The 21268-nt window shown below is 43.9% G+C and overlaps 1 protein-coding gene across 2 annotated transcripts; it reads right to left on the bottom strand.

Moving 5' to 3' along the window:
• Window positions 1-136: 136 nt before the first annotated feature.
• Window positions 137-19778, bottom strand: C15H8orf58 (chromosome 15 C8orf58 homolog). Of its 2 annotated transcripts, none has more exons than XM_033172034.1 (7): window positions 19694-19778; window positions 8470-9140; window positions 6743-6904; window positions 5293-5485; window positions 3718-3830; window positions 1324-1439; window positions 137-325 (listed from the first exon to the last, which is right to left on the bottom strand). In XM_033172034.1, exons 1-7 carry the CDS (start codon window positions 19740-19742, stop codon window positions 223-225), a joined length of 1407 nt encoding a protein of 468 aa, XP_033027925.1. In that variant the 5' UTR covers window positions 19743-19778; the 3' UTR covers window positions 137-222. The 2 variants fall into 2 exon arrangements, with proteins under 2 accessions (XP_033027925.1, XP_033027926.1); XM_033172035.1 differs by having other exon boundaries at window positions 237-325; window positions 1328-1439.
• Window positions 19779-21268: the final 1490 nt, after the last annotated feature.

The raw sequence follows: 21268 nt of genomic DNA, 5'->3' as shown, positions 1-21268 counted from the left end.
TTCATAGAATCATTTTGCTAGGTGGGGCTTTTGTATCTCTTCTTTATCTGAAAGTCTCTTCTCTCTTCCACTGGAGGGGGATTCGAATCTTACCACCCTCACAAAGCGGGTGGAGCATTTCGGCTCCCGATAAGCTCACAAGGAAGGGAAGAACAGTCTGTGTGCATGACAGCGCTGACTTGGGGCCCCCAGACCTGTCACGCCTCCAAGAGAACCTGTGGCTCACTGCATGGAAAGGTGTTTCGATCTGTGCTTTTTTGCCCCCAGAGTGGGCAGGAAACGCCACCTGGGCTGGGATTCTTCTTTGTCCAATATGGTATATGTTCTGTAAGGAAAATAAAAAGGGATTGGGGAGATCAGATAGGAGACTCCAAGTGGGAGGCACCCACTCAATAGGTTGCTTGCAACACAGGTTGCTACAGTATCCGAATTGCCTGGCATTAGTAAAGTTTCTTTCCCTACGCATGAGGAAGCTGGAAATCTGAGCTCCACTCTTAACAAACACATTTTCTCAATGTAATATGTAAGATCTACTGGAAGATTGGACTCATGCCCAATGCCACTACACCAAGTCTGACTGGGGAGTCCCCAGTGGCACACCCCAAAAGTAGCAAAGTGTGTGATGTTGTGTTTTTACTATTTTTTCTTGGGAGCCCAGAGTGGCTGGGGCAACTGTTGGGGGTATTTGGTCATTTTTTTCAGAACAATATCTTTGTGAGTTTCTGCAAGGGGCTGATTTCCTCACGCTTCACTGCGGACTGTATTTCAACTCTGTTAAAAGCCTGGTCAGATGTGTGCCAGGCAAATCTGTTTATAGTAGAGATGTAAAGTTTTCAGAAATTTTGAAGCTTGGAAAAAAAACCGGATTTTTTCGGGGGGAAACAAAAATTTTTGGAAAAATTGAAAAAAAATTGCTACATTACCACTTCTTTTTTCTTTTCAGTTTGAAAATCATTCTGTTACTTTAGAAACATAAAATATAACTATGGACAATTTTAATGGGCATAAAATTATCACAACTAGCATATTAAAAATATAGTGTATCCAAACAATTATTACAAACAGAATTTACTTTTAAAATAATATTTATTTGTAACAAATGGAGCAACAATCTCCTGAACTGTTTACTAGTTTATGTGGAACAAAAAAATTTTTTTTCGGGAAAAAACAAAAAAGGCTTCAGGAAATAAACGGGGGGGACGGGACGTTTCCCCCCGTTTTTTTCCAGGCCTTCACAGCTCTAGTTTATAGCAGCTTTCACGCCATAAACAGCCACAGCAACCCAGTCAGATGGGTGGCATATAATTTTTTTAATCATCTTACCTACACTGACTGCTGCTGGGGGCAGGCTCACCAGATGGGATTGGTTCATTGGCCCGCACAGATTTCCTCGTAATCCTGCTGATCAGCCCTTTGACTTTGCCCCAGTGAGAGTGGTCCTGAGAGAAAAAGAACACAATGTGGAGAGACTGGGTCTATCCCAGGTGCATGACATTTATACCAACCATAATCAAAACATTGCAGAAATGAAACCAACAGCCAGGAATCTTTGATCCCTTCTTTGCCATTTTACTGAAGGGAAGTATGTGTTATTCTTGTGTCTACTGTCAATGGGATTATAGATCCCCTGTGGGTGACCCGAGTGCTACCCAGTTGGTGCTGAGCCATGTGACAGTGCCTTCTTGGTGGTGGAACACCACCTCTCACTCTCTCCCTCAAGTGTGCCTTCCCTCATTGTTAACATTATGGGGGAATTTAAAACATCCCTATTTGAAACAACCCAGGAATTTGATTTCTGAAAGATACTGTTCATGGAAAGCTTGTAAGCTTTGAGGACAAGTTTTTGGAGGTTCTTGTAGCTTGTCTTGGGCTCCTTTAAGAGGGAGCGAATAATCATCAGGTCCTAAACCCTATTTATGTAAAAACGTAAGAAGAGTCTGGCTGCAGGATGAGACCAAAGTTCCATCTAGTCCTGTTTCCCACAGTGGCCGATCAGATGCCTCTTGGGAAGCCCAGGACCCTCCAATGCTGTTGCTTAGCAACTGCTCTTCAGAGGCCATGAGCCCACATCTGCAACCAGGTGTCTTCTGGCAGCATAATGAGGACAGACTTCAGAGAACACAAGGTAGGTGTCACTTAAAGGCAAACTAACTTGCATTAAAATCTTTTATGTCACCCTATTGTACTTAACTTGACCAAACTCAGGGTAAATCTTGCCATGTTTACAATGCATAAGTTGAGGGGAATTGTTGCCCTTCCAACCACCTTCCCCCTGCTCCCCAGCAAAATTTAGCTCCATTTTAAACTTCCAACTTATAAAAACAATATAGTATGGCAGTGTACAATAAAAACCATCAAAATAATACAACATTTAATAAACAAAAACAAATGACCAACACTGAATCAAACTGATTTTCTAAAAATGCTTGGCAAAATGGCTTTTTTTAAGAAGGCAATGAAATATCAGATGTGTAGCTGAAATCAGACATCTGATTTTGAAAGGAACGGCATTCCAAATTACTGGCACCACTAGCCTTAGTTTACACATAAACTAAATGAATGTGAGGTGGGACAGTCAGGAAGACTTTTCCTGAAGACCACCATGAACTGGCTGGTGTGTAAGGCTTACGGGGGCTCCTCTTCCTCTGAAGGATGCATGGAAGGGCAAGAACAGAAACCGCTTTCCACAGCATTGGGAAGTTCTGCTGGGGGGGGGCACGTGTTCCATTTCTGCTCATCATCCATTTTTCAAAGGAAGGTGGTGGCAACCCTCATGGTAAACTTACTGATTTTTTAAAGAATGGAACCATGGAATATGGACTAGTGTTCCCCACCTTCTCATAGATAAAGTTACCATAGAGTAGTAAAATCTTTATTACGGTCAAGGACCAGAAAGCAATTTATAAAACCACATATTGGTGTAGGTTGTGTTATGCCACAAACAAAAACAGGAATGCGGGCCAATTCATAAAACCGACGCCCACACCCAAGCCAAATTTCAGCCTTTTAGTGTTTAAAAATTAAATTCATTGGTCTCTGCTAACTATTATCGTTCCATCGAGGTTAAAATTCGAAGTCTATTGTTGACATCACTACTCGTCTGATTCTAGTTGCGATGTAACAGTACTTTGCCACAGCCCTTTTACCATAGAATATGATTGTAATTTTTTCATACAGAAAAAATTCTACCATAGTACACAAAAGTACTATACAACAAAGCTTTTAAGTAAAATGATGCAGCCTTGCTTATATTATCTCCGACATTTCTATCATGTCTCAGAGGAGCTCAAGGTGGCAGGCACGGTTCTCTCTCTCTCCCCCCCCCCTAAATTTTTAAATTTAGGTCTCAATCCTGTGAGGTAGATTAAGCCAATCACACATAAATGCAAGTGGATCAAGCTCGCCCAGTGAATTTCATGGCTGAGTGAGGATTCAAAGTGAGGTCTCCCTCGTGGAAATTCAGCACTAACCCAGAGACAGCCAACACAATGCCTTCTGGATGTTGCTGGACTACATCACCCATCCTACCCCTAACCCCTGACCCTGACCCTGGGGCTGATGGAGTCACAGAGACCACCAACATCTGGAGGGCACCACCTTGGCTACCCATGCTCTAGAGTCTAGACACTATACCACACTTCCTCTTTGTGCCATCAGTCACACCTCTCCAGATTCCCCCCCCCCCATGGAACACCTCACCCCACATGGCAGACCTACCTTGAGCTTCATGCCTGGTGGCAAGGTGTGTGAGCCCCCATCTAGCTGATCCAGCAAACTGGGAGAGCTGGCAGAGTGGGCTGTGGCCTTCTGAGGGCAACCAGCCTTGTTCCCTATGGCAGCAGAAGTGTATGTTAGCCCAACACAATCATATCCTAAGAACACAAGAACAGCCCTGCTGGACCTGACCAAAGACCCATCTAGTCCAGCATCCTGTTTTTAATTTATTTATTACATTTATATCCCTACGTTTCCTCCAAGGAGCTCAAGGTGTCATATGGTTCTCTTCCTTCCCGTTTTAGCCTCACAACGGCCCTGTGAGGGAGGTTAGGGTGAGAGACTAGGAGTAGCCTATGGTCATCCAGTGAGGTACATCCAGCCAGTGGTCCGGCCCTCTAACCCAGGGGTTGTCACCCTGGTCCCTGCCGCCCACTAGTGGGCATTTCAGGATTCTAGGTGGGCAGTAGGGGGTTCTACAGCACAGGCTAAATCCTCCTTCCATCGAGCACTGGTGGGCGGTAAGGAAATTTTACCATAAAGAAAGATGCATTAGTGGGCAGTAGGTATAAAAAGGTTGACTACCCCTGCTCTAACCACTACATCACACTGGAACCATAATTTAACTGTGGGCTCTGCTCTCTTCATGAACCCAGTGTGCTAAAAGGACTGCCTGAATCAAGGCTCAGTCTCATTTGAGAACGGAATTAATCAGGTGGAATCTTGTTTCCTTCTGTCTTTTCAGCTTGTTGCCAATTTGCCTCCATGTCTAAATTCATTATATTTTCTTAGATAGGCATCCCCCAAGAGCATGTTCCAAATGTAACACCTAAATAGCTCCACACATTTTTGTTTTTTATCACAGTTCTAAATGTTGTTCAGTGTGACAGATCACTTTTCTTGTGTGTGTTAAAATTTCCAATAAAAAAACCTGAAGGATCTGAAAATCTGTTTATACTTATTCTAATGATCTGATTGAGTTAACTGCAACTTTGAAGCTACGCAGCTCAACTGGTATTATATCCCTTTGCTACATTGATGAATTTTAAGAAGCAATGCATTTTTAGGAACAGAAACAACTTCACATACACAAAAAGGTAGCAACAGAAAATTTCTTGGAATTTTCTGAGAAGTTTCTGCTCCACATCATAACTTTCAACCTTTTTCAAACAAATAGTTTCAAACAAACTAGTTTCAAAATGATAGTTCAGTGTTATCAAACTCCAGCTGTAAATTACCTCAGATTAATAAGAATTAGTTAACCCACAAGAGAGAGAGAGAAAAGTGACTACCAATGTTGGTAGTCTCATGTTAAAGCCCTGACTTTTTCATAACTTATTTTAAAAGCTATCAACAATATTCTTAGAAAACGACTGAACCTGGATCCAGAAAGTTTTGTTAACGTTTCTAAAGGGGAAAAGGGTGTAAAGATAAGAATCCTATTTGTCATGTGATCCCAGTAGATGAGTATGTTGCCTCAGTACTGGAAACGTTTGCATGCTCTGGCTAAGATACTCTGGTACTTGGGATCAGGGCCAATGGCTTGGCTTGGCTTTAAACCAAGAGTCAACAGCTCACCCAGGTTATGGGCTGGGCTCCGTAGCACACGCGTGTCCGAGGCAGAGCGAGCCCGGAAGTGGTGGGGGTGCCAGCAGTCAGCCGATTTGAGATGCTCCTCTTCCGCCAACTTTTCCATGGCTGCTGGATCCTCAGCCTGCATTTCAAGTGTCATCAGCCCAGGGCCATCTGGCACATCTTCAGAAAAGCCTTCCTGTCAGACAAAATGGTATCAGAGTTGAAGAAAAACCATTCTAGAAACACAGGTCTGCTGGACACATTTCAGGTTCAACAGTTGAAATGGGGCGAAGATTAAAGAATGTGGAGATTAATGATCCCAGGACTATGGATCCAATTGCAAAAGAGCCAGGCTGGTTAAGAGTGCATAGCTATGACCTGTGAGAACAAATCCCCTATAGACACAAAGCTTGCCAAGTGCCCTTGGGCCTGCCTCTCTCGGCCTACCTCACAGGGTCATTGGAGGGGGGGGAATCGTGAATGTTGCTCTCTGCTTCTTGTATGTGATTTAAAAGGAAGTAATTAAATAAAATGAGCCCTTCCAGTTCACAGAGTGTGTTTGTGAATAATGCTAATTGGTGATGTTGGTTTTCAATATGCATAAGGTAATTTGCATTGGAAAATTTTCAGTTAAGCATCAGAAAATGTTGTGAGATAATAGAAAAAGATCAAATTTTTATTTGCTTGTATTTGGTAAAAAATAAGAAGTAGTAGTAATCCACTACCAAACTTGCCTAATACTGTATTTGCAATTGGCTCCTGTTCATTCTTGCTCATGAATGTATGAAACAAAAATTTTCCACAGAAAAATAAAGCACTAAAATATGTCTGCCCCACATACTGCTGCTGACCCACTGACGAGTCAAGTCCAACACATGAAATGAGCTCATCTCTTTGGTAAACGAAATTAATGGACTATGCCGAACTGGAGAGATTAACAGGGAAAATTCGAAACCAGCAGGACCAGATTTTCCTGAAGGACTGGAAGAAATTTATGTTATATTTGAAAGACAACTGTAATTATTTAACATCAGTAGTAAGGTTACAGGAAGTTTTGTGGGGAGGATTTTATAAATTATTGTGAAGAGGACTAAGATATGGATGAAAGATTTGAATTACCGGTATAACAATAAGTATAGTAATAAAATGCAGAATGAGAAAGGAATTTAGAAAACCATTAGAAGGGGTTGAAGGAAGTCTCAGGCGATAATAGCCAAAGATTTGCTATATTGTTTGTGAGTTATGTTGGAAAATATGTGCAAAAATTATTAAAAATTATATATTAAAAAATAGAAAGGAGCTCATCTCTGCCCACCACCACTTCCTGCCCCAATGTCTGTACTGCCTTCTCCTTCCTACAACAAATTTACTCAAAATCAACATGAACTTGTTTCAATAGCCCTCTAATAAACATGCTTAGGATGGCAGCACTCAGCACCACCCTTTCTCTCACATTCTCAGCTTCCTGGACCCGCACCCGGCACTCCATAATCTGCTGCTGATGCTGAAGTCGGAGGTTGGCTTGCTGCAGGTGGGCGATCTTCTCCAGCATCTGGCAAATGTGCTCCAAGTACCGTAAGCCCTGTCCAGGCATGGTCAGCAAAGTCTCGTGCACCTAAGGAAGGAGCCATCATGGGCCATCAGGGATATGAGCTCACTTGCACATGCTGTATACAGTAGACAGCAAACAGAGCCCCAGAGAGAAGCAGTCTAAAGTGGAGGAGGGGGCAACCAGCTCCTGAAACAGTCCAATGGACAGCCCTGCAGCATCATGCCAAAAGCCCATCTCGCAGTGGCTGAACAGGTGCCTATGGGAAGCCTGCAAGCAGGACCTGGGCTAACAGCCACGCCCGCTGCTTGTGATTCCCAGCATCTGATATTCAGGGGAATACTGCCTCCAAGAGCAGAAGCAGAACATTGCTCTCAGGAGTCACTGATATCCATATCCTCCATTAATGGGTCTCATCCTCTTTTGAATCCATCCAAGTTGCATCCTGTGGGAGTGAGTTCCATAGTTTAACTATGCACTGTATGAAGAAATACTTATTTTCATCAGTCCTGGACCTGTCACCTAAGTTATGAGCGGAGGAGGGGAAACAAATATAGGATTTCAAAGATCTGCCTCAAGGAAACAGATGGTGCTAGCCCTGAACAGTTTGTGGTATCAAAATTTCACATTTATTACACCAGGATGGATTTCAGTGCAGACACTCAACTCACTTGGGAATATAACTAGAAACATCTCTAAGCAAAGGGCATCAGATGTAGGAGCACAAACTGACTTCCAAAGTATTCTACACTGCTTAGCAAGAGCAAAACCCCAGTGTCAAATATGAAAAATAGCTGTCATTTCCCACAATACAAAAAAAGCTTGTGCCTGACTGTTTTTGAAGAGATGGATTCAATAGTTGAACTAGGGAAGAGTCCAAGTTGGCTTATGTGAGGCAGCAATGCTACAGGATTGGTTTCTGGAATGCCAGCTTTATTCTGATATTAGGGAACAACAACCACAGAGATACACAAACCACTGCTTTGCATATTCTTACGTGCAGTTTATATTTATTTTTGCTTTGTTCTCTTTTGATATGGTCTACGGACTAATTCAGTAACTTCTATCTCAAACTCAGGTGACTCAAGACTGGAACACCAAGTAAGTTCTCAAGTGTCCCAGCACCTTCCTCCTAAAAACCGGGTCAGGAAAGAGCATGTGTGCGTTATGTTATGTTATTAGGACCTTGCCACATTCCAGCAAGAGGCAATTAGGCAAGGTATCGTCATCAGGTGGAATGGAGAGCATTTCCCATACGAAACTGCCGCACCTAGCTAGTGGGAGGAGAGACTGGGATACAGCAGGAGAGTATGCAAACTTCCACACAGTCCTGGGTCCCTAATACTCTGCCAGCCAGTCACAAAAGCCAACTTTCCAGCCATCTATAGACCTGTTTTCCAGCACACGGCCAATCCATTCCTTCTCCAAACAGGAGACTAGCCTGGCAGAAATAAAAACCCACTGCAAAAGATCTTGGGGAGCCAACTGCAAAGGAACCTAGGAAAGAAAGAGCAGCATTTGGCCAAACCATGCTTAAAACTGAAAAACCTGCTGCAAAGGATCCTGGGGAAGAGGACCTGTGCTTGGCTTGGCTTCAAACAGCAGAATAGCGCACCTTTCTCCCCACTTACCTGTCCTTGTGGGCTCCATTCCTCTGGCGTGCTGTTGCCAGACAGCATAGGAATCAATTCCCCTGCAGCAGCATCCACATTCTTGTCAATGCTCGCTGCCCGGTGCAAATGATAGGAATTCAGGCCCTCCAAGTCCACTGGGCTATGGGGCCTCTGACCCAGCCGCCCAGGGGATCGGCGAGGCAGATGGTGCTTCTGAGACCGCTGGACCACCTGGGCCAACTTCTTGCTGACAGAGAGATTCCGGCAGTAGACACGATCCTGGATGGGACCCAGGTCCTCCTGCTCTTCACCTTTGGGGCAGCCTTGGCAGGGAGCTGCAGAAAGTGGTGGAGAGTCTTCCATCGAAGGCTGGAAGCCATCAAGACAGTCCAAAGAGAAGCTTTTCTCTGAGCCCTCCGGGCTGGAGGGAGAGTGATCATTGCTGGTCATTTCAACACCAGAATCCTCCGACTCAGATTTGAGGAACCTCCCGCTGATGGGCAAGAAGCCTAGCTGGTGGGGAATAGGTTCTGTTAGGGAGCCAGCCTCATCCAATCGATCCACCTGGCTGTTTATCTTGCCATCCAGCTCCAAGTCAAGGGGGCAATGGAGTTGAGGTTCCTGTAGACTCTGAAACATGCTGACTGAGGTCAACACCACGCAGTTCTCTATGGGGTTCCAGGCACTAGCTGAGATTTAGAAGAGAAGCAGACATTGTTGAGACAGAGGCCAACCCTGTTCCACAGATCATGAAAGCCCAGGTAAATATAGTGCCGTCCCAGCAGATAACTCCGCCCTGGCCACTCTCCTCCCCCCAAAGCTGTGTGTGCTTGCAACATATGCATTCCAAGAATATTCCTCATGCACCTGAATCATGCTGGCTTTTGCTTCAGACAAGGGGTGGCAGAGGAGGAGCTGAAGACGGTGCTAAGGAAATAAATCTTGGGGCAACAGCTTCTGCAAAAGTAATATTGCACATGGACCATGAATGGTGTGTGCCACCCTACTGCCAAGACTTGCCCGCCTATCTTCATTCTCTCAATGGGTCTGTTCAAAAAATTATGTAACTGGGGCTACAAGAGAGGTCTTGTGCAATCTTTGTGGCCCCAGCAACTTTCACACATTCTACTTAATTTGATGACAGAAATAAAGGTTTCTGCCAATCATCCTTGGGACAAGGACCAGTGTTCTTGCTGTTAGCCTGTAGTAGTAGTAGTAGTAATAATAATAAATATTTATTTATACCCCGCCCATCTGGCTGGGTTTCCCCAGCCACTCTGGGTGGCTTCCAACAGAACATTAAAATGCAATAATCTATTAAACATTAAAAGCCTCCCTAAACAGGGCTGCCTTCAGATGTCTTCTAAAAGTCTGGTAGTTGTTTTTCTCTTTGACATCTGGTGGAAAAAGGGGTGGGCAATCTATGGCAGGAGTTGGCAACCTGCGGCCCATGGGGGCAGTTTAACCGGCTCACAAGCCGCCCCCAAACAGAGTCGCCCACTCAGTGAGTTCCCGCGCGCTGCACTAAACCAGCACAGCAACTCGCTTCCATGGCGCCAAAAATCACGTCTGCGCATGCCCAGACGCCGGAAATCACAGACACATGATCTGGCCCATGGAGAGATCTCCGCGGGACTTGACCGACCCAGGCAGGTATAACCTTACCGACCCCTGATCTATGGCCTCTGCCTAATTTCACATGAGAGTGGGGAGAGCTCAGAGGGAGAGAAAAACCCTCTGCAAACATCACACTGTGTGCTAAAGGATGTTATATAAAACAAATATTAAGCAGTTAGACAACACTTTCAGAGAGTGTTCACAGCCACTCGCAGACATTGTTTCAGTAATCTTTTCAAACAGCCCTCTAAGGTAGGCCAATATCTAAAATGATTGTACCAAGGATACCTAGAGAACTCAGCTCAACTAAGGTTATCCAACAAGCTCTTAGTAAATGGAGACATTTGAACTGGAGGCACCCCAGTTCACAGATTATTCCTTTTTACAACATGCTGGTGACACTCAGCTGTGCTTCTCAAGATCTGAATTGGAGAGACCAGTGTCTGGATGCCGCGGTGGGATGGATGGGGGGAAATAAGTTTTGCTTGAATTCTGGCAAGTGGTTCTCTTTCCCAATAAACTGGTCCATTGCCTGAGTGGATGGGGATGACGGACACACTCTGAAGCAGCAGGTACACAGCTTTGGGGTGGCACCTGGATCCATCTGTCACTGGAGCCCCAAGTGAACTGCTCTGAGATACAACGGATTCAATTACGGTAATCCTCCTCCTCCTCATGGAGATGAGTGCCTTTAGCAGATTTCTGCCTGGACTGGAACAACTTAACAGGCACTGTTAACCACAAGGCTGAAATGCGCTCTACTGTATGTGAGGCTTCCCTTGTGCTTGGTCCAGAAACTGCAGTTAGTGTAACATGCTGCAGCATATTAGCTAAACAGAAGTGAGAGTCTTTGTGCCTGCGCTCCAAGATCTGCACTAGCTGCCCATTTGCTACCAGACTGAGTTCAAGGTGCTCTTATTGGAACAGGGCTTACCCCATATGTGCCAACTCAATCACTGCATGATCTGCAGAACTGGCACTTCTATAAGAGCCACAAAACATCCATTCTGCGCTTGTAAGTTGTTCCTTTAGTGCGGGAACACCTGCACTTCATCAGGCAGGTACCATCACTGAATCCTTTTAGACATCTGCTGAAAACTGTTGTTTCAGCAAGCCTAACCAGACATATGATTTATTTGCATCTGTTCTTAGGGGTTTTTTATGTTTTTAACTGTTTTAAAATGTTTTAAGTATGTTTTTTCTTATCTCTATTTTTTGTTAAAGAAGTGTTTGTCACCCTGGGCTCCTCTGGAGGTAGGGCAGGATAAAAGTTTCAAAAACAAATGCTCCTGTAACCATGCTAAGGCCTTCCATGCCTACTTTAGCCCTGCTGATGCTGCAGTGAGCAGAGATGCAGAGTGACAGGTGCCTCATCCTTCCCCCTTCCCCCCCCCATCTCCAGCTACTCTAGTGTGGCCAGCAGGACTCCCAATTTTTATCTCACAGGAAGGTTGGGAGAGGAGGGTGGGCAGGAAGGCCAGCAAAGAAGGAAGTGCAATCCGTCTCCTGAGATTATTGGAGGCATTACAGGATCTTTAGGTTGTAATGTGGCAAACAGGTAAAGTTGGCATGTCAGTGGTACCAGGTTAAAAGACAAGGAAAGTGGGGGAAGCTGCACCTGCAAGAATTCCCTCTTCTGTGTAAACCACTTGGTAAGGTATTTTGAGTTTATCCAATGCTAATTCTACTCAAGAGTTGCAATTAATGAACCTATGTTATACATGTCCATTAATGTCAATGGATTTACTCTGAGTAGGAACCCCACTGAATACAATCCTTTCTATTTCAGAATTAACTGAAACAAAATAAAAAATAAAAAAAATCCTTCTTTAAGGTGCTATTGGAAGGAATTTTTTATTTTTATTTTGATTTGACTATGGCAGACCAACATGGCTACCTACCTGTAATCAGAATTAACTGATTAGTTTAATTTCTATTCCTCCTTTCCTGGAGACAGTGGTCTCCCTGACCAAAATAAAATCCTCAGTCACCCTACTACTAGTCTCCCTTCTAGGCACTGACCAGACCCAGACCTGCTTAACTTCACCAAGGTGATTGCATTGCAGTTAGACAAGTTATGTTAATTGCATCATTGGAATGCTTGCTTCTGAGCTGCAGCTTCAGAGGCAGGAGTTTCCTCCATCTATGCATGCAATTTAAGCCAAAAAAGGCAATTCCTAAGCCTTTGTTTATAACAACATTGATGGTTTTTATTTTTGACTCCGTTTACTGACTAGCACAAAGATAACTCTGAAGGTATCTCTTAACACTTGGCTTAAATAAATACCAAAGAATTTATATTTCACGGATACAGCAAACAGTATCATATATGTGGTAACTGCTAAGATACACCTGCATTTCACATCCTTATAGTGTCAAATAAAGTTTAGGTTTTATAAGTCAGGATTGTCCCCCCCCCAATTTCCATTTTTTAAAAAAACTTGCATTTTTAAATATAGTTTTCCATTTTTAACATTTATAGCATAGAATGAAATATATGCAGCACAAAAAGGAAAACCCGAGGGATAACAACTGTGCAAAAAAAGTGGGAGAATCTTTTTTAGCCTGAGGGCCAGGCAACCTTCTGGGAGGCCACATGGTGATGGTGGACAGCCTGGACCAGAGGCAAAAGCAGACAGAATAAAGAAAGTCAATTTTACCATAGCACAAGAGGTTCGTTTCTACACATACCCTTCTCTATCCACCATCCAGACAAGGAAGAGGCATCATCAGAGTTCCACAACACATTCTAGCCAAGCAAACATACTCAAAAAGGGTATGATCCACAGCAGTTCCTGGACCAGGATAGCTTGGCCTTGGTAAACCATCCTAGTGACTTCCTGGCTGGACTGCTGCAATGCACTCTACATAGGGCTACCCTTGAAGATGGCCTTGAAGCTGCAGTTAGTGCAGAATGCAGCTGCCAGGTTGGAGGTGGGGCAGTCCAGTGGGACCATGTGTTAGCAGTCCTGGAAGTATGGCAATGGATGCCAGTGAACTGCTGGGCCCCATCCAGGGTGCTAGTGCTAGCACACAACGTTGTAAACAGGGTTCTAAGGGACAGGCCAAAGAGAGGTCCTGTTGTGATTCCGCTGCTGGGGTCTGCTCAGCTAGCACCAGGGTGGATTTGATTTAAATCAAACTGATTTAAATCACAATTTAAATCACCAGTCAGTAAGGCTCAGGGTGGATTTAAATAAAAAAATCTGATTTAAATTAAAAAATTGCTTTAAATCTGATTTTTTTATTTAAATCGGATTTTTTTATTTAAATCGGGGGTTTTTCTGTTTAAATTGGATTTTTTAAAATTTAAATCCACCCTGAGCCTTACTGACTAGTGATTTAAATCAGTTTGATTTAAATCAAATCCACCCTACTTAGCACTGACCCATAACACAGCCATTTTACTTACTTTCTTGGTCGCAGTCCCTGCTTATGGAATGAAATATGAGTTGTGGGGATATCTGGTTTGCTTTCAGAAGTTTCCAGAATTCATTTCATATTGCATTGTTTTTTATCATTTTGCTGTTTGCTGCTTTAGGCTACTGTAGGATGGGAGAAAAATAAAGTACGGTAAATAACTCCTGATTCCCTCTGCCAATCAATACTTTAATTTCAGAGGCCTAATTTAGAAGAGAAAAGACAGTCTTTTTGTTGTGTTGCTGAAAAACTGGGAGCCAGAAACCTACTGCAGGTGGTCTGCCTGCCTTCAGTTTTGCACCTCCATTCCCTCTCCTTGCATTCCAGGTTGTGGAGTCACCCAGACCAGTGGTGGGACACTTGAGTCAAAGTCATTATGACTTCTAGTACTAGTACTGTGCCGTTCTTATCTAAATGAGCCGCATAACAACCTAGGCATTCCCAACAAGGAATCCTACATTTAATTTATTGGATTTTTATTGCACTAGCCAAAAAACCATGGCAACATCCAAAGAAGGAAAAGGAAAGGAAATCAAAAACAAAACAAACTAAAAACACAGCAGTTGCTACATATGCAGTAAAACCATGGTCAAATCCACCAAAATTTCTTATTACACAGAATAAAAGGTAATTCTCAAATAAAATGTGCACATTAGATCTCAGAGTCCCCTTTGCAATTGACCACTAGCCCATCCACTTCTTCCTTCCTAATCTTCCTAGCAGCAGCCGGGATATAGAGAGCCTCCTTAGAAGTCCCGGAGTCATCAGTATCACTCAGCAGCCATTTCACCCTCTCCACCCTGGTTTGACTGGTTTCCAACAAAGAATCGAAATCAGGAGCCCAGTGTCTAGAAACACAGGATCACTCCCTTGGCTCTAGAAGCCTCTCTCGATTGGAACAAAGTGGCCTCAAACATGCAGGGTGAATCAGATATGTTAGGGGAGGCAAAATAAGCCCTTTTTTTTGGATGGGGGTGGAGGCACAGTGGCAGTCTGGCACAGGAATTTAGATTTCTGCATCAAACTCACATTCTGTAAATAGAAATCAATTGAGTAAGATAATGAGCCAGAACCTATTCAAAGAATGTGTTGCTTTTGTCAACTGTGTCCACTGGAGAGGAGTTTTTAGAGGACAGGATGTTTGAGCCAAGCTCTGGAGTTATTAGAATTATCGGAATCACAGTGCTAACAGTACATGGCATAAGTAAAAAAAATTAAAATGGGGGCCACAGAGCCCTATCCTCCAAAAGACAATGTGGCGTAGAATTCTGAAGGCTGCAACTGATTCCAGAATAAATACGTTGAACCTTTTTTGGCCAGGTCCATGACCTGTGTGTTAATGGGGGTGGGGGTGGATTTTGGCAGGGCTCAGGAGCCCTCTCCCCTTTTGCCTAGAAGCTGGCGTGGGTGTTAAAATGTGCAAGTTAAGACCTCAGTCTCGGTGACATCTCTATAGCAAGCATTCGTGCATCTACACCACCATCACTGTCTGTTTTTAGGTGCCAGGCAAAAACATCCTCTTTCTACCCAGCCTTAGGGTTTTCAATTGGAAAGGTAGTTCCTTGTTATGCCCATCTTTTAAATGGGGAGTGGCCAGGGTAGAGTACAGAATAGGACTTGCTCCTTTAAAATATTGTCAGATGCACATTTCAGTTTTTGTGTGTTGCTGCTTTCATCTGAGTTTGTTGTTTTATTTTACTGTGTAAGTCACTCTGAGGCACTTGAATGCAAAAATGCAAAACAGGAACAATCTGTTTTTCTGAGAAAACTAAGTCATTCTGCAACAATAATGCCAGTTACGGTAAGTATTCCTTCCCAATCCATGTGCACCAAGAGCTAATTCTGCATGCAGCAACCTTCCTCTGGACTGCCCAGACACATCAGATGCAAGACCACAGGCAGAACGAATGCCCGGGGCTCAACCCACACAATTCCCAAGTACTGGCAGAAGGTGGGGGACACAGAAGAGAAACAAGGGGCCCATTTGTGTTCATCCAAGACTTGCCATAGAGCCAAATTCCTTCACTAACTGAAACAACCATATATTATTTGTTTAAACCACAGTTTCCTAAAGTGACCCCATGGGGGTCAGTGGGATTTTGCAGGGGGTGGATGAAGACCTAAAGGGCGTGGGGTGGAAAATAAGTTTATGAGGTATACTGCAAGAAACACAAAAATAATTAGGAACTACAAGCCACAGAAATAAAGTGCACAGGGCATGTACAGAACGCACATCCCTTGCCAGTGAGGAAGCTCTGTATTTAACAATATGATTCCACAGTCCAGCAGCATTCCATATTTTTTAAATGGTTATGAATCCCAGTAAGGGTGACTGAGGAATAAATGTTGATTATATAGTCATATTTACCCTGCTAACAATTTGGGTTGGAGTCAAGGGCGGCTGTACTAGCTCATCAGGGGGGTCAATGAACTCACACCTTTGGGAAACCCGGATTTAAACCCTTCCTCCTCCACTGCCACTATATAAACAAACAAATAAACAACACTGCATGGTGGAGGGAGTGGCAGGATCCTATGTAATGGCTCCTCCTCCTATCCATCTCTCTCCCCCCCCCCCCAGACAAGCAGAGCCCAATAATGAAGATCCATCATTATTTCTCCCTCTCTTTTCCTGAGAACATAAACACAAGCACATCTCCGTCTTTCATCAGCCTGGCTGGACTTTGCAGTTCCACTGAAGTGTGCAAGAATGCACAGCCCCAGGAGGGCCCTGCAGGGAAACAGCAGAGCTGTTTGCGGAGGATCTGCCATCACCTTGCAATTTGAAACAATCATTTCAACCAGCAAAACCAGCACAGCTCCATCAAGAGCTGTCAGCCCCACTGGTCCTGCTACAGAGACCTCCACTCTCCTGAGACAGCCAAATGCTTAAGGTAGAAGGGCGAGGTGGGGAGGGGAGAGAAGCAGAGGAGGAGGAGGAGGAGGAACAGGTACTGGAAGAAATGAGAGATGAGCCGTTTGATCTCTACATGGTCTGAAGTCTCTCCAGGTGGAATGGATCCAAACCTTCACCTTCTCTCCTTCCGGCTATACCTATTTAGTAATACCAGTACCTGCTTTCTGAATAACAGTATTGGCAACTTGTGAGTAATGAAACCAAACTACACTGATCCAAGAGGAAATTACATTAAACTTAAAAAGACTTGGGGTCTGCATCCAGTGAGCTGGTTTGGAAAGCAGTGCAAGCTCAACAATACTGCTTCCCAACCCCCTCTAGCTGTGCTTAAATTAAAGCCAGTCATGGGAATGCTGCCTTACTTCCAATATTTGGGAAATGGGATTGCTGAGTTTTGAAATTTGAAAAAGTGCACTGAGTTTTGAAATTTGCTACAGGGAAATGTGAGGTTTCTAAAAATGTGCTTGGGAAGCAGAACCTTGCATTAACAAGGATAGTTGGTGGACTCCCACTCCCATCACCACAGATAGCTCAGCCAGTAGAGCAGAAGAGTCTTGATCTCAGGGTTGTGGGTTTGAACCACATGCCGGGCAAAAAATTCCTGCATTACAGGAGGCTGAGCTAGATGACCCTCGTGGGCCCTTCCAACTTTATGATTGTATGATCTGATTCAATATAAGATGATGATGGGAGTTGTAGCCCAGCTACATCTGAAGTCACAAGTTCTCCATCCCTGTTGGGACACAATTATGGGCTAGTTCACACAAGTCAGTGTGGCATAGTGGTTAGACTAGGACTGAGGAAACCCAGGCTCAAAAGCCACCTCAGACGTGAAGGCACTGGGTGGCAAAAGGCTACTCACCATACTTCACTGTGCTGTGGTGAGAATGAAATTGAAGAGCCATGTATTCCACCTTAAACTACTTGGTGGAAATAATTGTTCATGATGAGCATATATGTGGATAGCAGGCCCAGGACTTAGTCCAGCTTTACAGCAGGGTTCTGTCTCACAGAAACATTGCTAGGTCTAATGAACTATTTTTCCATTCCTTGGAATGTAATAATTCTTATCTGCAGACTGCAAAGAACTGGGACACTTAAGTTAGGTAGCCAATAATGGTAGCAGATAGAGAAATAGAAGGCCCACACTATCTGCCTTTTCAGCTGAAGACATTTTGTTCTAATGAGCTTTCCCATCCCAGCAGAATGAATGACTCTTCGCCATCAGTCTATTCTGTATGGTTTTTGCTTTGTTTTAACTATATCTACTACTGTTTTTGTGTTTTGTTGTTTTCATTGTACATCACCTTGAGACCATTGCTCACAACAATGGCCAAGGATCACGAAAGTCTCTGATCTGAGCGTTTGCCAATGACTGATCACAAACTTTTCTCTACAGCCATGAGGACTAGAAACTTGTATCAAAGTCAAGTTTCCAAATGTTGCGCAAGACACAATATTCCACACTTGCGTAATAAACTGGGACACACACCTGCAAACACCCAAGTCCTTTTCACAGAGCAACAGTTCAAATGCTCGACAAATCTCACTGTTGCTTAACCAGCTGAATTTCTGATTATAAATCTGTCATTGATGACAAAGTGAGCAAAGCTAATGGTCCACCTCTGCTTATGGTTGAGCACAGACAAACCAGTTCTGAAATGTTCTGCAAACTGGACAAGAAAGTAAATCTGCCGCATTTAGTACACATTCAGACTTACTTCTCAGTAAACAAATAAATGAGCAGCCTTATGCACACTCAGAAGATCTACTATATTCAATGGTGATTACTCTGAAGAAAGTGAACACAGGATTGGAGTCTAAATCATCCAGCACATACTCTTGTATGGATGGGCATTGGACCTCAACTTTTCTTAAGTTTTACAGTGTTGGCATATTCAAGTCTAGGAGCCAACATGGAAGCAGTTAAGAAAAGGGATCTCTATTGCATTACTCCAAACTCTAATACATTACTCCAATACCAATTACTCCAATACCAATTTTTATTTATTTAAAATTGTATTAATCAGATTGATACCCCATATGTCCTCGAAGCAACTTAGGGTGATGTTCTTGGAGGTTATCCTGTTTTATTCTAATAAACATGCAAAAGAGGTTAGGCTGAAAAAACAGAAACTTTGTCCCCCTTAGCTTTATGACTGAGTGGAAATTTGAACCCAAATCTCCCCTGCCCAGAGCCCTACAGAAACTCTACCAATTAAACCACAAAAGCTAAACAAACAACAGAAAGTTTTTCCCATCGCCTGGAGGGAAGCATTCAGGCACTGGAATGAAGCTCTTCTTCTCAGTCTGGTCCCCAGCTTGTATGTTGTCCTAACTTTTCCTCCCAGAAAATAATACACACTTTTTGCAAGGCCACTGTGTTTAAAAACAAGATAATCAGATCCTAAATGAAAGAAAGACAAGGGACCAGATGCCCAGGGCCAACTTCTTTCAAGGTCTCCTACATTTGTGTGCACACACAACTTTCTTTACCAAGGGCATTAAATACATCTTTGAGCCTGTCTTGCAGAGTTATGCAAACTTGTGACTATCACAAATGTGACACAGAAAGAAGAACGCACCCGATTTAAGTGCCACCCCCAATCTCTTAATATGCCTTTCTGTTTTGGGCACTGATACATCCTGCAAAACGAATTTTGGCAGGAAATATAGGCAAGCAATTTAAAATTTATCAAAACTATTTATCAAAACTGCAGGACAGGCAACATTACTATTAAAAGCCCTGGCACGTTCATCAGAAAAAAGCACAAATACATCCTGTGCGTGTCTACCTTTATGTTCAATCAGTCTCAGAAGAAATACCCTGAGGTCAGCATGCAATTAAACAGCCATTTGTTGTCCTTCGCACGTCCACTTGCGCTGGAATCCTATGCACACTAACCAGCGGTAAACCCCACGGAGCTCGGTGAGGCTTACTTTTGAGTAAGGATTCCTAAGACTGCACTGGTAAAGGCATTCACGAGCAGCGTCATACAAAACAGCAATCGAAAGCGAGCCTAGAGGCTTTCTTTAACATAACTCAGGAACTGCCTGAGTTTCTACACGACAGCGTGAACGTTACGAAGGCAATTTACGCTTTTAAACGCCACGTGTGAAAACGCCTTGCGATAAACCTGGCTCCCCTCGCAAGAGCCATTGGGGGAGACCAGAAGGGGCCGCCCGAGAATCAGCAAGGAAGGCGGGGGGGGGGGGCGCCTTGCCCTTTGCGCGGGCCAAGCGAGGCGGCAGCGCTCAGTCCCCGGGGGCCGCGCAGGATGAACCCACCTCCGCTGCCGAGAGGCGCCACCGAGAAGACTCGCCGCCTTCGGAGCATCTCGCAGGTACGGAAAGGCGAGCGGGCGCAAGCGGCTCCGGGGCGCCAAGCAGAGACGCGGCAGAGGGATTTATACGGGGAGGGAGGAGGGCGCCGCCGTTCACATGACCCTCCCAGGGGCAGCGAGGGACCCCACCCCTAGGCCGGGGAGGGGGCGGGGGCACGAGGGTCTCGCGAAAGGAAGTCAGGATGGTTGGCTTTGAAAAAGCGGACCTATTTCATTACGACAAAAGCTTTCGTCCATCGTGCATCGGAAGATGAAGTGAACGGGAGTCCCCAAAGCCTCCCCCCAAAAAAGTGTTGCCCTTCGTTTTATTTTAAATTAAGGCAAAATACAAAGAAGAACCACCAAGTAAAAGCTGATTTAAAAACAAAATGTTCCTAAAACGTTCCACCGACAATATACTGAGGACAAGCCCTCCCTCCCCCTTTTCCTGGAAATATAATTTATTCCCGCATCCGCCAGTTCCCACAGACATACCCATTTTACTCATGGAAGGAAATCAACTTTCTTGTTTCTGTTTGCTTTAAAAATGCGCCTAGAGCAGTCTTTGCCAACCTGGTGCTCTCCATTTGTTTTAGCTACAACTCCTATCACCTCCAGCCAGCATCTCCCATTGACTTCAGCGTGACATGCTCACAGGTATGGGAGATTGTGGTTTGACAGTGCAATCCTATACATGTCTACACACAAGTAAGCCCCCTTGGGTGCCATGGAATTTACTCCCAAGCAAGTGCAGCACTTCATCTGCATAGAGTAAGTTCCTCTGAACTGAATAGGACTTTTCTGAGTAGATATGTATAGCCCTGTGAAGGCATACCCTGTGAACAACACATTGCATATTTTGACATGCCTCCATTCTTCCTGGAAGTGAATAAGATCCTATCAGGCTGGTGGCCCATCCAGTCCAACATTCTGTTCAACTAGGCACTGCTTCTATTCTCTTTCTTGAATATTCAGCATTCAGCTTAACCGCATACCCATAAGTTTTAGTATTATGAGAGAGGGAGAAAACTTCTCTATCCACTTTCTACATATGATTTTGCAGAGTTTTATTGTGTCATCATCTTACTCGCCTTTTCTTTAAACTAAGAATCCCCAGGTGCTGTATGTAAGCTTTCCTTACTTCCACCCCTTTGATCATTTTCATAGCCCTTTTCTGAACCTTTTCCAACGCTACGATACCATTTTTGAAGTGAGGCAACCAGAATGATAACACAGTTCTCCAAATGTGGTTGCACCATAGATTTACAGTATATGATGACACTGTGATAACAGAATATTTATTTTCAGTTCCTTTCCTAATGATACCTAGCTCCTTTCACAACTGCCACACACCGGGTCACCATCTTCACCAAGCTATCCACTGGACCCCAAGATCGCATTCCTAGTCAGCCACCTCCAGATCAGACTCTATGAATGTATATGTGAAATTAAAAAAAATTGCTCTGATAAGCAGCACTTGACACTTATTTACATTGAATTGCATATGCTATTTTACTACCCATTCACTCTGTTTGGAGAA

The sequence above is a fragment of the Lacerta agilis genome, chromosome 15 (genome assembly GCF_009819535.1).
Source record: "Lacerta agilis isolate rLacAgi1 chromosome 15, rLacAgi1.pri, whole genome shotgun sequence".
In the NCBI taxonomy this organism is placed as follows: domain Eukaryota; kingdom Metazoa; phylum Chordata; class Lepidosauria; order Squamata; family Lacertidae; genus Lacerta; species Lacerta agilis.
Note: the sequence above shows the minus strand (reverse complement) of the source record. Positions and strands in the feature narration are given on the sequence as shown.

Coding starts and splice junctions, on each gene's coding strand:
- C15H8orf58 (XM_033172034.1), bottom strand. CDS start 19,742: ATGCTCCGAAGGCGGCGAGTCTTCTCGGTGGCGCCTCTCGGCAGCGGA. Junction 6,905..8,469: donor AATGGAGCCCACAAGGACAG/GTAAGTGGGGAG, acceptor CTCCTTCCTTAG/GTGCACGAGACTTTGCTGAC. Junction 1,440..3,717: donor CACCAGGCATGAAGCTCAAG/GTAGGTCTGCCA, acceptor TTTTTCTCTCAG/GACCACTCTCACTGGGGCAA.